The 17,045-nt window shown below is 34.8% G+C and overlaps 1 protein-coding gene across 1 annotated transcript in view; it reads right to left on the bottom strand.

Moving 5' to 3' along the window:
• Positions 1 to 17,045, bottom strand: part of LOC111621523 (DNA-directed RNA polymerases I, II, and III subunit RPABC3-like) — a 38,136-nt gene that overhangs the window by 4,879 nt on the left and 16,212 nt on the right. Inside the window, exon 2 of the mRNA XM_023363681.1 lies at positions 6,814 to 6,897. Coding sequence (XP_023219449.1) covers positions 6,814 to 6,897 — 84 coding nt within the window. The remainder of the gene's footprint in view (positions 1 to 6,813; positions 6,898 to 17,045) is intronic.

Raw genomic sequence — 17,045 nt, forward strand, 5'->3', positions numbered from 1 at the left:
CGTCATTCTTTTATCTCCGACAGAAACGCCTTCGATCGCGTTTACACCTTTCGCAGAAATCCAAACGCTTTCCCTAGGTGTTAACGTAATTTCCCTAAGAGAATTTTTCGCGGGTTTTCCAGAATCCGACTCCAACTTTCCTGTTCCGATCGGTTGGAGATGGAGGAAATTCACACTTTGATCGTTCGGCAAACCATTAAATCTCCCATAAATCGCATCGATCGATCTAATTACTAACTATTGGCGATGGAACACTTTTAAATATCCGACAACTCGGGATATTATTTCGAGAAATGTAAAATTTCCGCGAGGGGAAATTTTGTATTTTTTTTTAGATATTATGGCGCCAGAGAACATTGAAATTAACGATTTTTCTTCCAATAATAATTATAAATGCGGCTAAATTTATGTTTATGTAAACAATAAAAGCGATTTTCCGCAATTACATCCAATTTTCATTTTCCGATTTCCACAACCGGAAGCGAGAGAGAGAGAGAGAGAGAGAAAAGAATTCGTTCCGCTTAGAAGTGAAATTTTCGAATAAAAGAATGAAAAATCGTGCCGAGAATGTCTGGAGAACGACAAAAGCATTTTTCATCTCTCAACTCCATTCTTATTTTCGTTGAATTAATTACAGACAGGAAGCGATAAACCTACTTCTAACCGTTTTACAATAACGGGTTTACACGAGTCTCTATTCAAAATTTAAGCTAATGTATTTATTTTTTTTTAACAAGTATACGCGGGACTATATATATATATAAACTTCAATAGCTTTTAGGATATTACAGGTCTCTTACACTGGAAGGACTTTATACGAAAGAAGCAAACTCGATTCCTAAAATATTCGAGGAGCCACAAACTTTTCTAAAAAAACTCTTCCCGGATCCAACTTACTCAACTTTAAAACGAACGTAACGTCACGATTATTTCCAAATTTTGCCAGCGATCCAAGGCGGCGAGTAAACAAATTTTACGTGACAAAATCGATAATACGAGAGTCGACGTTTGCTAATATCTCTTCTATTTATTTATTTTAATTTTATTTTATTACGTAATATAATCCGAAAGCGGAGAGAGAGAGAGAGAGAGAGAGAGGAGAGAAAAACAAACTTCAGTGGCGCGAAGTAATTTCAAAATAGCGAAGTTCTATGTTTAGGTTTGCGGTTAGATACAACGAGAAATTTCAGCTTATCGTGACGGCGATTTGGCCGAAGCAGCGTCATCTCCAAATTAGTACTTTTCTATCAGCTAGGTCATCGGATAACTTTTATCGCCGGCGATAATCTCCGTCTCGTGACCCACACGCTACTTTTCCTATCATTTCTAATACCAGACTAATCAATTTTTAACGAACGGCTCCCGAGATTGTGATGTAAGAGGTCGAAACGGCGACGGAACAACCGAAAAGACCGACTCCCTAACACTGTCCGGACCTTAAACACGTCGTTGCAACTTCCGGATGGCCGAAGAAACCCGAAAATAATGCTGGAAAGTCGGACAGAAAATCACTTTTTATCGGGTCCGATAATCGTAACGTCAGAGCATATTTAACACACTGGAGATAGCGTTGGCGATAAAACATTCGAATCGTTTGATAAATTCCTTAAATATCAACCGAATTAATAATAATAAATATTCGAAAAGAAGTGCGAATAAAAAAAACGCAAAAATAATTACAATTTACGCAAGTTTCTACGCACTCGAACCCAGCGGAATTTAATTACGTTACGTATAAAAAATAAGTTTATTCGTTTCTTCGGCCTTTCTTTTTTACATCTTCTTCGCAAGGAAATTAATTTTGTTAATATCATTTGCGATTTTATTCTTTTCCGATGCGTCGAATAATGAAAAAACCGGGAAAAATCACGGATTGTATCATCGATCGCGGGATATCTTCCCAGCACGTGAGTCTATTAATCTACGTAATTAATATCGCGCAGAATAAAATTCGGCTCGTTCCTTCGGTAAATAAACTTTTCCGGTTCCTTTTACGGGTAAGATTATACAAAATCAGAGATTCGAGCAATTAAAAAAAAAAAAGATTGGGCACGTTCCGACAGCGCGTGCCGGAATCGAATGATCGAAAGTAGGGCAGGAAACGATAAAGACGTCACACGGCGGCCATTTTTTTTATTACCCAGAAACGTCGAAAAAAAAAAAAAGGAGGAACCCGAGAGATCGGGAGAGAAGCAACGCAGAAGGTCAGGGCTAATTTTCCAAGGACGATTCCATTTACCTCGCAGTTACCTGTTCCAGTTTCTGCAAGGAATCGATCGGCCGAGCTGACGTCGTTCCTGCGGAATGGGATGCTCAAGGCCGGAAGGTCGTCATTGCAGTAGAGGACCACGCGGCTCCCGACCAATTGGAAAAACCAAGATATTTCCATCCGTCCGCGGATCTTCTCTTTTGTCCGGTGCGAATTACGCATCTGCCCTTTACGTTTTCTAATACGGGACCTATTTTTACCTTGGCGCATCGCGCATTCCTCTCCCGGAAATTGCGATAGAGTTCTTAAAAAGTGGGTAAACAAACGTAGGGTAGGCTCGTTCATCACAAATTTTCTTTGCATCCCCCGTTTTTCCCCCTTTCCAAGAAACCGGGGAAGAACTCCCTTCCTTTTAAAACCCATATGCAAATATACATATCTAGAATTTCCTTTTTTTTTTTTAGAATTAAAACACGAACAATCAAATAATTTTACTAAGTAGCATTAAGAACAAATCATCTTAATGGGAGACGAGGTGTGGACTTGCGCAAGAACAACATCTAGAATTTCCTTTTTTTTTTTTTATAAATGGATCGAATTACGCGGAATTTTTCCACAATAAGAACACATTTCCATCCATAATTCGTACATACTCCGAACGATACGTAAGCGGCACTAAAGAGAAAAGAGGAGGGTAAATTAATTCGGGAAATACTTTAAAAATGAATATATTTGATTCATATCATTACATTTGTTTAAAAAAAATTTATTATTATTTTTAAATATGACGATAAGAGACGGTGGATGATGAGAGAGCGAAGGAAGGCGGCAGTACGACTAGTGGTTGTCGTCATCATTCACAACCAGCTAACCACACTGCCACCACCATTCACTTTTATGTAAAAAAAATTATTTTTGCCAACGTGTACGTCACGATCACGCTGCATATTAATAGCAAAAAATGTTCTTTAATTAATATAAACTTTACACAAACACATACATATTATATAAACAAATCATTTATATNTTTTTTTTTTTTATAAATGGATCGAATTACGCGGAATTTTTCCACAATAAGAACACATTTCCATCCATAATTCGTACATACCAAGGTTAACTTTCGGGACTTTTTAACGGTTGTCAACACGGGGAACGTAAATAACTGCGTGGGTATTTTTACCCAAAAAGAAATTTTTCATCAACCAACTCTTTTTTTTTCCTGGTTTGTAACAATTAACGAAATTCGGATAAATACAGCACGAAACTGGTAAGTAATTAGATTAGAGCGCGATTTCTTACAAAACGAATTTGCTCTTTAACGACTTAATAATTAGAAGGAAAAAACAATTATATGAGAATCGAGTCAAAGTCTAATTATATAGCCTATATATATATAAAGAAAACCCGCAGCAAACTTAATACCTGGTAATCTTTTACGGAAGAGTCAAATTAATTGTCTTTCTTGAGCTTTCTCCGAGGTATTAAATTTAAAATTCATTACGTTTGAATTTCGTAATTAAACTTCGTGCACAGTTATATAAGTTAATTCGTTATTGTTGTATTCTACTTTCGATACAGAAGTAGAGATTTATGAAATATCAAGGTCATCCAATTCTAAATGTCAATCTTTCTTCTAATACTGTACTTACATACTAACTGCCTGTTCTTCTCCATTTTCTCCCCTCCCCACAAGACGATATCATAATACTTCTGCTAATAAAATTCTATTGTAATGGAGAGATTAAAGTTTATAATCATTAATTTTACTTTATATTAGGAATATGTAAAGAAGAAGAAAGCGTCAGTTCGAATGTAAACAAGAATGTAGGAGAAAGGACAGATTTCCAAGGGGTATACGTACCAATTGCCGGTAAGATAAGCATAAAAGTGCCTAATTTTTACGGAAAAAAAAGCATATATTCTAACAAGAACAAGCATAAATCCTAACAAGAATTCTGGCCTCTGATTTATTAATAACGGGACAGAATTTTTCCATTAATGGTCACGACGAGAAATTCCAATAAAGTGTTTATAAACAAGTAATTATAAATGGCATTAGCGAAAGGCAAATTGAAACATAAAATTCGAATTATCACGGATCGTCATCTTCCCTGACAGTTTAGGATCAACCAAAATGATTACGTCTATCCCAGCTCCCGGCTGACTCGCAATTTCGGGATGTTTCTGCAATTACGTAAGATTTTTCCTAATTTATCCTCCCACTGCTTATCTTATCGAGCTTACATAACTCACGGCCGATAAGCATCGAATTAGGGAATAAAAGCGATAAACTCAGATAAAAGCGTTTAACTATCGAAATTAAAATTAAAAAAAAAAAAAATGGTTTCACTTTCGAAAGATTAAATTCCTTAATTGTTATTACCCCCGCCAGCCCACCATCTTGTAGTAATTAAGAAAAAAAAAATAAATAAATAAAATTAGCACCCGAACGTTCACTTCCGCATATTTCGAACGAGCAAAATGCTTAACGCGATAACGTGCCATTAAATAATAAAGTATCAAATGCGTGTTACTTACGGAAAGGAAGACGATCGAGGGGTATCGAGGCGCACCGGAACACGTGAGAACAAAAAATAAAATAAACAATCCTATCTGCGGAATGTCAGAAGAAGAAAAGAGCAACGCGAAAGGGAATTTTCCTCCAGCTAACGGATGTTTGATCATCGGGAATTCCCGGTAATCAGCACCCAAATCGCAAACAGTGAATCATCGAATTTTTCTACAATTTCTATATTTAATTTAAAAAGGTAGCCGATCAAGGACTTCTAGACTAGATTTAAAAAAAAAAAAAAGATACGCCAGGACATCACGTGGTTTCCCCACACGGAAAGGGGGAATTTCCCCCGTCGTCACGGTGTTAGATGTTTTAATTTTCGATACGCCGACCGGGACGTTCCCTGTTAATCGCCATTCTAAAAATTCTATCGAGCTATTTTGACGCCTCGGCCGCACATACAAGACGGGGACAGTATTCGAACCCCACCCAATGACGCAATCGAAATTTCTCCCGGCGTAGAAACAGATGGGATATTCCTATTACGGAATACAAATCAGCAAATTATTATCGATCGGCACGTTTAGAGGAATATGCCAGCATCCCGGGAGATAAATTTTCGAGTAAGTCGACTTTCTTCGCCCGATTTTGTTAAAAAACAGAAAGGGGGAGGGACACACGATCGTTATTTTAAATAAGCATTGTTAAAACAAAATACACATCATTAAACGCGAAAAATTAACTTTCGTCCCCCCTAGCAACTCCCCGAATTTCTCTCCCCCCTCTCGAATCTCGAGAGAATTCGAGAGAAAAAAGCGGCGAAACGAAAGACGGGAAATTTTCCTATTGAGTAACAAAACATGAGAATTCAGGTCAACTTACCAACCGAATCGTGTAAAATACAAAAGGGGAATCGAATTACACGAAATGCGATTAAATCTTCTCTTCTCGAATATTTAAAAAAAAAATAAAATAAAACGAAATATATATATACATATATATTTAATCTCCGAAAAATTTCAATCTGAATTTCTATAACAGCATTAAAAATCAATAAATAATATGCCAATTTTAAAATTTTCCTCCTATTTTTATCGAAAAGTTCTCTAATCATTAACATCAATAGCAACCTACGTATAGGCCTATATCGTCAATATTTTGTTTACCTTTCACCATCCGTCATTATTTATAGCAGCGGCATTTAACTCATATACTTATTTGTTAGGCTACCTAGAAATAAATATTTACGCCCTTCTATATAATACCCTTTTCTTTAACGTTTCCAAAAACAAAAAATAAAAAATAAAAAAAAAATAAGGAACAAACGATATTGATACTTTATCTATTTCTCTATCTAATTAATCCCTTACTTAGAAATTTCCTAAGAAATAAATTTATGCCCTCCTATCTATTCATAATTCGTATCAATTTCACTCGTTCGAAGGATAAGAAATTTATATCTATGGCTATTCATTGTAAAGACATCCTGTTTCTATATTTACAGCATTAAATTATTTTAAACTATTTTTCCGAGCCTTGGTCTTGATGTACTGAACTTTTAAGATACGAACACTGAAATTAAATCAGATACCCCGTTTCTCCGTAGCACGAAATTAAAAAAAAAAAAAAAAACCGAAAGAAATATACGTCCGGTTTCGTCGTTCTTCCCCAATATTTTCGAAGAACCACGCGAAATTTATGCCCTCAGCTGTTTAAAGCTCCATCACGTGTATCATTTATCATTATTTGTGAGATTACTTAACGGTCGTATAGAATTCGCATCACTTTTATCTTTCCAATTAACTCAGATTTAAAGTATCATTACGAACTTAATCGCGTTATCAACTACGACAGTAATTAATTTAAAGTAAATTTTAATTTATTTTCATTCGCCTAAAAGAAAAGAAAACAATTCTCTTTTTATTCCGTTCCGACAGAGTTGCATTATTCTTTTATAATTACTATTATACTTTTCGTGTCGCTCGTCCGTTCTAAAGAAATTGCCAACGTCTGTCACTTCGGCCGGTAACCACAGTTAATTCCGAGTTAAACTTTTATTTATCAATAAATAAATAAAATTCTCACTTACCGAGATCCATGGGATAAAGCTGGATATTAATATCCAGAATTAAATCCATTTTGAACGATTCGCTTTCGCATTGTAGACGACTCACTAGAGGGAAAAAAGGGGAAAAAATAAAAATTAGTATTCACTTATATAAAAATAAGTTTTATTTTAACAGTTTAAAATATAATTAAAGACTTCGCGACCCGATATCCGCAGTATGTAAGTTATATATAAGTATAATTGTATATAAATTTATTACAGTTTCTCCTTTATCAACATATTATAAGCTAAATACATCCCTGCATTAAATATTCATGTTTTCGGATAGATTTTTGTGATTGGTCTCTCGCATAACAGGTAAAAAAAAAAAAAAAAATACTGACAGAGAGGAGAGAACAAAGGAAAAATGCTAAGTCCGCCTTTTGATACAATAATCCTTTGGGAAGGTGAACGAATACAAAATACAAATTAACGATTCCGTTTATCATATTTTAGCCTAGCTCATGATAATTATTTTCAAAGGTCATAAATTACCGGCGCACATTCGATTCTAATACAGGATCGAGCAGACTGCGCTTCTCGAAGGGGGGAAGAGATATATAGGGGAAAAAAATTTTTTTTTGTAGGTGTGTTTTCGCATAGGGACGAAGTCCGGAACGTGACAATTCGACTGGGGAATGTTTCCGAATTTTTAAACAAATAACATCATCGCCACCGCCAACGTAGCCGCGAAAAGAACATCGCACTACTTTATTATCATACTTACGAAGCAGTCGGGGAAAATTGCGACCGCGCAAACTCAATAGATGCGAGACAGAGCACAAGAAACGTCCCCCGTTCTGTTGCGGATCCTGAGGATACGTTTCCCAACTACAAAACTCGACTGCCAACTACGTTTCGGCTCGGAGAGAGGTGGTAGGATGAGCGGAAATTTTTTTCTATGTCGGACGGGTAAGGAAGGAATTTTTTCTGGGAAGTCGTAAAGAAAAAAAAACATATATATTTATATATATGAGCCTTTCTCGTCCCACGTGCATCCGCCGTAGCCGGTCGATCGGCAGTTTGTGTACTGCCAGGATACGCAGGAAAGAAATCTCACTCACCGAGTAAAGGTCACAACTGCCGCAGCACGACTCTACACAGCTGCAATGCAGCCAAGCCAAATACCGACGATGAGAAGTGGACATCTTTTCTAGTACAAACGACAGACGAACCCCTCGGCATTTTTATACCGCGCATTCCGACCGGATGTTCGACACAGGAAAGGGTGAGGTTGTTTATTTTGACAACCGGCTGTTATCGAAAACTTAACTATCACCCTAGACCCTTCTTTTCACTCGCCGATACTATATAGGGAATAAATCATTTCCGCTCTCCGTAATCCGTTTCCGAAGTACGTGTAACTAACACGAGAAAAACATATTTTGCCTCGATGGCGTTTAATTTTGGATCGCGGTAATTATTTTTAAACGGGTCCCGTATCCGGAAACAAGCACTAACGACCCGCGCTAAGTTTTAATTGCCCGTTTGGACACAGGAAAAAAAAGAGGTAAACGATAGGTGACGGTTGACACACTTCACTACATATATGTCCCCTTCGAAAAAAAAACAAGGCGAGAAAAACTACGCAGAAAAATAATTCGTATCATTAAACATGCACTAGAGGCAAAACAAGACAACGTACGCGAAGAGAAAAATTATTTGTAGGAAACACAGATAACTTATCTAACCTTATTTAGAACAAACTTCTCGTTATAACTATGTTCTACTTTTATACGGCCCAACTGTTGAGCCAGAATCAAACTTCTCGATTGCTATCCGACTTAATTGTTTCGACAGAATTGAATCCTATTAGAATTTACATTATGCACATACGTTGCTATTTACGAACAGGAAACACACACACACATATATATATATATATATATATCGCCCTCTATAAATTACATTATCAATCAATTACACAATTTTCCTGGAGTATATGCTCATTTAAAACTGTATACTTTGATAATGAACTGTTCAATTATCACACCTTACAAAACACACGATGTGTAATATACTGGAACGATGCATAAATTAAAGAGCATTATTAGTACGACGAAAAAGTTCGAAGGGGGGAAAAATTAGGCGTTAATAAATCCTCGTGCTTTTAAACTCTACCAGAAGGTGTCGAGCAATAAAAGAAACGAGTTTCTACAACTATTTATTCGATTCTCGTGTCACTTCTACGCGTTACGGCGCAGTTTACGAGCCTTTTTTCGTATGGACGATAACCTGGCCGAAAAAGCGAGTCTTGGAAGAACCATCTTACGAACTGTTAATTCCTTTGGTGGTGAGGGTAATAATACGACACGCCGTTTTACGTGGCAAAATTGCACGCAACGCTGACTACGCGGCCTTCGCCGATTCGAAGAAACTACCGAAGAAACGTTACAAGTTGACAACAGGATCTTTAATTACACAGCTGGAGAATGCGTAACCTTGAGGAGACGGGAGCGGAAAAATGAATTAGAAAAGGAAAAAAAAAAGAAAAAAACCGACGTCACCCCGTTGGAGGGGAGGGAGGTTCCACGCGTCATTCTTCTACTACGCGTAATTACCTACCCCCAAAAACCTCTAGGCTATATATTTTTCTATTTTCGATTCGTTATCGAAACCACTGACCCACAAAAGGACGTAAAATCTGGTTCGGAGGACAGAAAACTTATAAAATTAAAAGAAAAAAATTTATGGTAGTAGCGAATGATAATGATAAAAATCTGTACGATGTTCGAAACATTACGCAAACATCCTCCTTTCGAGCGATTTGAAATTCTAAACTTAATTCCCTCGAAGGGATTTAAAAGAAACTGTAGACAGTGTTTCGAGTTAAATAAAATTAGACTTATAAAAGAGATTCGAGAATTACTCGAGTAAGAAAACTGCGGAGTGCGTTACACCTCTTTCACTCATTTAACTGACTAAATAATTAAATAGTAGATACACCTGTATTTCCCACAAGTTTCCACCGTCATTAGAAAACACACAGGTGTTTTAGCTCCTTATTTATATACGTACGCACAGAATTAGATTAGTTTAAATATTTATATATAAAGGAAAAAAACCCCTAAAAAAGCAAATTCCAGAATCCAAGAGAAAAACCGAACGTAATGATTCAAATTATTAACTTCCTTCTCGATAAACGGAATTGACTAACTGCTTGGAAGGTTAAGAATTAAAACACGAACAATCAAATAATTTTACTAAGTAGCATTAAGAACAAATCATCTTAATGGGAGACGAGGTGTGGACTTGCGCAAGAACAACCGCTCCTGCTTGGTATCCAATTCACTCGCCAGATGGCGGGACGATCTCGTCAACACTACAGTGCTTATAATGCCAACACGTACTGTACTTCAAATTGTTCGTAAACCCTTGGAATTTCCTCTTGCGCAACTTCTTCGGAAATTTGCATATCGTACGAATGACCTCAACGAAACTTTACATGTTTTCCCCCCTCCCTCTTCTCCGTTCGTGAATTACTCGCGAACAAACGGTTAAAAACGTCTACTTATAGTATAAAATTCTTCACTTAATTACTCGAATTGTGTATTTTTTTTTTTTAATCGTCCTCTAGGTAATTACTTTATCTCGTACCATCTCATCACACACATCGGCTATTTCCGAGGTAATTTATATCACAGCTTTTCTGAATGTCACCTTGTAACACCTGCTGAGCTTCGTTATTCTTTGCGGTCTGAACATTTTTCTCGACAATTCTCTAGCAAATAATTCATTGCGTACGCTCGTATCCTTGGCCGTGACGGCGTAGAAAATTCGTTCGAACGGAATATTTTTTTCTTCGTTATAAAGTAACACTTAACCTCATTCATATTTCCCTTTTTCTTAAAGTTACGAACCTTTCGCTATCGACTCGATACTTCAAAAGACAAAAATTATAATTAATTTCCAGCAAAACTTCGTCAAGGCTGTCCGTTTGTCTGATCGAACGGCATTAATTTCGGTTTATATTGATTCGATCGGGTAGGAATTAAAATCGAAAACAATTCTCTCGTGTGACCTTTGCGAGTGTGACCTTTCCGAAACGAATGCCAGCAGAGACGGGTTTAGGGAATTTCGAACGAATTGCGTCCGAATTTAGGGAAATTTTTCGATGGAGGAGAAGCGAAAATAATTTATGAACGGCGTAATTTACGGGGAATGATTAATTCTGAGTTGTTTTGTCAGTAATTTGCGATATTGTCGGCGAATTTTACGCGCGCCTCTCAACCTCGACCGTATTAGTTACACTATATCGAATGGTCGACTTTAATTAGATTTAAGCTGAAATCTAAGCGTATTTATCGAATTAGCAATTCCGTAGTGCTAAAAAACAATTAAATTAAACGTATTCTAAGTTTGTAAACTAAAACTACTAAGCACAAAAGGAATTAAATTATATATAAAAGTGAATACTATAAGATATGCACAAAATATTTGAGAATCTTTAAAATTACACTTTAAAAAAAGGAAACGATAATTCAATTTTAATTTACAATTCTACCAGATGACGGAACTTATAAATTTCAATGCCATTTTTTGTTTTCGCGAAGAGAAGCGAAAAATAACTTTAAATCGAAGAAAAAATAAATAGATGCGTAAGTAATCTGTATCATACATTTCTATTTATTCAGTAAAGTGGCAGGAATTTTGTCTTTCCGGCCTTTTAACATGATTAAAATGCTAAATTTCCTAAATCAAAGACAATTGCAGAAAGCTTCCTTTCGTTTTAAATGGCTTTATTATACAGTTTAAGCTCTGGTAATCCCAAAGAGAACATTAAGATTTTCAATTAAAAAGAAATGCAATTACTAAAGGATAAAATCGTCGAACGAATCTACTGTATTTTAGTTTTTAACTCCCGTTTTTCTGTGTTAAAAAGCATTATGACGCGCACTAAAAAGTACGAATTAGTAGCGGGCGTTGTTTTTGCCAACCCGGCGCATTAACTACATAAAAAAAAAAGACAGGGAATAAGTGGTATTTAATTTTTAATATAATAGGCATTTAGATAATAAGGGTAATAATCCGAATGGCGCAAATCTGTTTGGGAATCGGTACCAGGTAGATCCGAGTTCACTCCCGCACGGGGACCGAAGGTCAGTTTCTTTCCTGGATAGGCTCCAAAGTCCACCGACTTGTGAAACGGACACCTTGCCGAATTTGGAGATATAGCTCCTATTTTATAACTCCAAGCTGAGAATAGACCTATTAGACCATATCGGAGATCTTTCTAAACTTCGGGATCATTCGAAATGCTCCATTTCCAGCTTAGAAGACGAGTGAAACACTTCTAAATTCGAGTAAATTAAATTATTCGAAAGATTCTACTCGGAGTTAGGTTCCCCCTTGTTTTTTACACTTAAAATGACCGTGGGCCGTGGAAACGCATTCAATGCTCAGTTATAAAGGCCATGAACCTCAGAAGTTAAAAGGTCTAAGCTTCGTTTCTAAGCTTTAAATACCCACGTAACTCCCACGAAACATTTCTAATCATGCGGTCACGACGTCCTTACAAATAAGCGTCGAGATAAAAACCTTGTTCCATTTATAAACTACGGAACTCTCACAGTTCGATACTTTGAACATCAGTTTAACGGCGATCTCCCGGCGACCTTTAAAATGCATTGAAATTATCATCGAGATCGCCATACCAATTCTCAGAACGAATAAATGTAAAGGAGACCGCAATTATTACAGGGTTATAAACGAATCAAACTTGAATACTAAGCAGTTACACTTCAGAAAATAAAAACAAAATCGAAATGACAAGGTTTACTGAAGGGTAGAACTATAAAAAAGACCGCAAAATTCTATTCTAAAAATACAGCTGGAGCTCATTAAATTTCAATAAATAATTTAACAACTTATAATCTTACTTTTTTTTTAAAGTAGGATAAATATATGTTACCGCACAGAAGTGAAAATCTCGTAACATGTACTGTACAGCTTAAGCGCGAAAATAATAATAATAATAATTATTTTCAGAATCATCAACAAAAAAAATTCCACATTTAATTTTCTAAAAATACTTTTAAAATAAAAACAAAACGAAAAGAATCGCTCTAAAATTCATAAACTTTCTCACGAAAGTGACCTTTTCGGGCTCCCTCCCATAACAATTATTCGCGCAATCAACGTTCCTTTAATTATTATTTTCTTTCTTTTTTTTTTCTAACTAAATGAGTCAAATTGGTGATGTCATCAAACTCGTGTAATTGGAAGTCGAAAAAAAAAATAAAAATAAAAAAAAAACAATAAAGTCATTGCTACAAAATAATAATAAAAAAACACTTCCGAGACAAAGTAATACATGTAATAAAAGCCATCGTGTCTTACTTAGACCGGTTTAATCGCAAATCCATCAATTTAAACAATTGGTGACGCTACTAACAGGCACCGAAACAAATTGCTCGAGATCTATTATTACTCAATAATTCCTAATGGAGTATTTAAAATGTTTTTTCCCTCCCCGTCTTTCTTTTCTTTCTTTCTTTTTTTTTTACTGAGCAGAAGGGAGAAAATGCCGACGTAGTATTTCCCAGAAAGACTATTTGAATAAAATGTAATTATTTGTCAAACATCCGAAACATTCTCGAGAATTCCAACTATCTGGACCAGGAAGCATTGCAGTAGTAAAAGAAAAAAAAAAGAAAAAATAACCATCAAAATTCAAAGAATTTATTGGATAGTTACAAATTAATTAGTGGGAAACTTGGCGTCGTTCGTTAGGTGTTTTAACCTTCGGATATTTTATAAAATCTTAATTATGTAAAAAAAAACCAGCGTTAGATTCTCGAGTAAAAAAAAAAAATCTAACATACAATTTTATTAGAGTATTTACTGGTTATTTTATCTCTGGAGGCGTTTGGAGGCATAAAATGTCAAGAGGCGCTCGCACTACATCCGAAATGCGTTAACGACTAGAGCGACCGCAAAGGTCGATGGAAAATGGTGTTAATGCGAGATAAGGAGAGAAAAATCCTCCCCCGTTTCTAAACCGGGTATCGAGAATGAGTAATATTTGTTTTAAACGGGTGGCCCTCGTTTTAGAGCCTTCCCTTCGACTCGCGCAGTTAACAAGGTGGCGACGGTAGATTATGAGAACGAGTAACTACATCCTCCGGTTAGTATGCAACAGCGAACAGCGTGTTGTGAACGGCCGAAGCTACAGATTTTTAGATTTATTTATTAATGATTGGCTGGCGGGAGGTGGCCTTTTGACTTTTAGTATTCCGACTGGCTATTTTTATAGGGAAGGAGACGTTTTATAGCTCGAGGATGAAACAATCGAGTCGTGATTAAAGTTATTGGGTATAAAAATTTATTGGCTAAACAATAACAGATTATTTCGAAAAGTTATTATTATTATTTCACCCCCATTCTGTTCGTTTTTAATAAGAAATAAGAGTGATTTATATCCATAATAATGATGATTTTTAAAAATTTTATTTATTTTTCGACCGGATTCTGATAGTTTCTGCTTAAGAAAGCGAATGACGATCAGTTCGCGATTCAAGAAAAATAAAATCAATAATAATAGTAATAATTTTGTCGAGTCAATTCTCGGATTAAGACACCGAAAGAAAGAAAAAGCCAATCCCCTAGAAAAATTAGCAAGAGTTGTAGAAAAAATTATGTATTCAATCAGAAATAAATTATCATTAAAATATTGGAAACACGCGATAAAAATTTAGCATTAAATAATACTAAATCAAAGAAAAAAAAAATACAAGATATTTAAAAAGATGTCATAGAAAAATACGAGATATATATTAATCTAGTCGAAAAAAATTAAGTAAAATTCTGACAAAAATTAACGAAGCTTCCTAAAAATCGGTCGATCTTTTAGCGATTTTTCTAAATTGTCAATAATTGTCTGCTGTATTTAATAGAAGTTTCGGAATGGATGATAATGTTTCGGAGCGAAAAAAATGGAAGGTTCCGAAGAAAACAGTAAAAGTTAACAAAAAAAAAAAAAAGACTTAAAAGTAATTAGTGAAAGTTCTATTAATTTATAAAATGTCCCATAAAAATTTGACTTATAAACCAGAAAAGTTTTAGAAAAATTTTGGATTTTCACTGAAAAATGTTACCAATAGTAAAAAAAAAAAAATATAAAAAAATAAAGGAACTGTTGAAAACAATGATATAATAACATTTGAACTAAAACATTAAGTATATATAAATAAATAAATAAATAAATAAATAATAATAGGAAACTGAAAATTAATAAGATAAAATGTTTATTGAGCAAATTCAGTAAATAAAATTTTAAAAAATCAGAATATTTTCTAATTCAAATGCTTTATAAAATTCAACTTATTTTAATATATTAACAGAGTAGTGAAGAAATCAAAAAGAAAATTTCGTAATAATAAAGATCGAGTTTATGATCTTTGCTACCAATTTACAAGGATCCGTTCGGTTTCAATTACATTAATTTAATGAGAAATTGCACAATAAAAAATACAATAATAATAATAATAATAATTACATAATATTGGTCATTAACGTGGAAGAAACAATGCGAATCGATACGAAATTATCAAAATTTGCTCGATATTTCGAAACGGTTTAAAAATTCGGTTTTAGAAACGAGTTAGATGATAACAGAAAGATAAAAAAGGGAAAAAGGAAATGGGAAAAACATTCATTCATCGCCAACGTACGAAGGAGAATGGCGCAGATGGAAAGTTGATTCTGATGTGCAAATCGCGAGGGAGAAAATACTAAAGGTGACAATGGAGAGAATATGATTGAGAAATCAGAGACAGAATCTACGACATGACGCAACAACAACATCTGGCATAGAAAAAAAAATCTAGCAACGTGTCGAAAAATTCAAATCATATATATTTTACGATTACGAATTATTTAATTTACAAAGATTTTCTATAGAGAAAAAATAATATCGCGTGAACGAAGAGTGAAACGTGACAAATGGCGAAAATAATTCGCTCGACTAATCTCCCAATCAACCATTTTCAAGCACCGGTAAATATCCTTTAAAAATGCAATTTTTTAAAAATATATATTATCATTATTATTATTAACTGATAAATTATTGCGTGATCATACGAAGGTTTACCACGCGGAAAAATCACAATTAAAACCGATTCCGAGTCGAAACGAATAGCGATTCGTAATTCGTTAAGCCCAATCCGACTCGAAACAGTGTATCGGCAGTTAATTAACGAAAACTTTCCGAATAAGTTAAAACAAGAGAGAAGAAGTTACGTAATTTTTTTCCCTCTTATTTTTCTGCCAATTTATCAATTTTATTGGCATCTATAATTTGAACAATTTACATCTATCTATATAAACAATCGCTTTAACAGAACAGGTTCTTATCTGGGTCCTCCCCACTGGATGATTCTGCTTAAGGTCTATCTGGATCGTTGCATAAATTCTTAGAAGCAACGTGAAATCAGATGGTTGCGTGGATAAACGATTGTTAAAAATACCATTATTTCGAGCGGATGTCCGAAGATGATCAAAAATTAAAAAAAGAAATTATGTATGGACTAAGCGAAGATAGTATCTTTCCCATTCGGAGCACATCGCCAGTTATAAATCTCTATAATTGAAATAAATGCAAAACATGAAGACAATTTTGTACGGCGTTTAGAATACCAAACACAATGCTATATTTTCCTTCAAGAAAAATATCTAGCGATAAAAAAAAAAAGAAGGAATATGACCTTTAAAAGAAGACTTAATAATGAAAAATAAAATTTCCTCTTTTTTATTTATTTACTTATTTTCGAAGGAAAAATTTTAAATTTAATAAATATTGCCATTTTGTCAAGCAAGGCCATTCCATCTGTCTTGCAGTCTCGCTACCTTTATCAAAACAGATCTCTCTCTCTTATCGCCAGAAATCATCTACAACTTTATCTGTAAAGGATAAGAAACTGCGATTATTTCTACAACAGTTTTAATCTGATGTGTCGCAACCGCGACGGACTTTTTTCACTTGGATAATTATATATATATATACATATATATATATATATTTTAATTTTTAGACTAGGAGAACTGGAGCATAAGAAATGGCAGCTGAAGCGTAAGTGCAGAAAATAGCCATTAAATAACTATAACTTTATAAATATCGGGGAGAAATATTCAAAAAGTTGATCAAAGATAACAGTTTATGTATATTTAATTACGAATACAAAACTGGGTTTATAACTCCAGAATGGGGATCGCCC

The sequence above is a fragment of the Centruroides sculpturatus genome, unplaced genomic scaffold, assembly GCF_000671375.1.
Source record: "Centruroides sculpturatus isolate CEXI.00-Female unplaced genomic scaffold, Cexi_2.0 scaffold222, whole genome shotgun sequence".
NCBI classification, from domain to species: Eukaryota; Metazoa; Arthropoda; class Arachnida; order Scorpiones; family Buthidae; genus Centruroides; species Centruroides sculpturatus.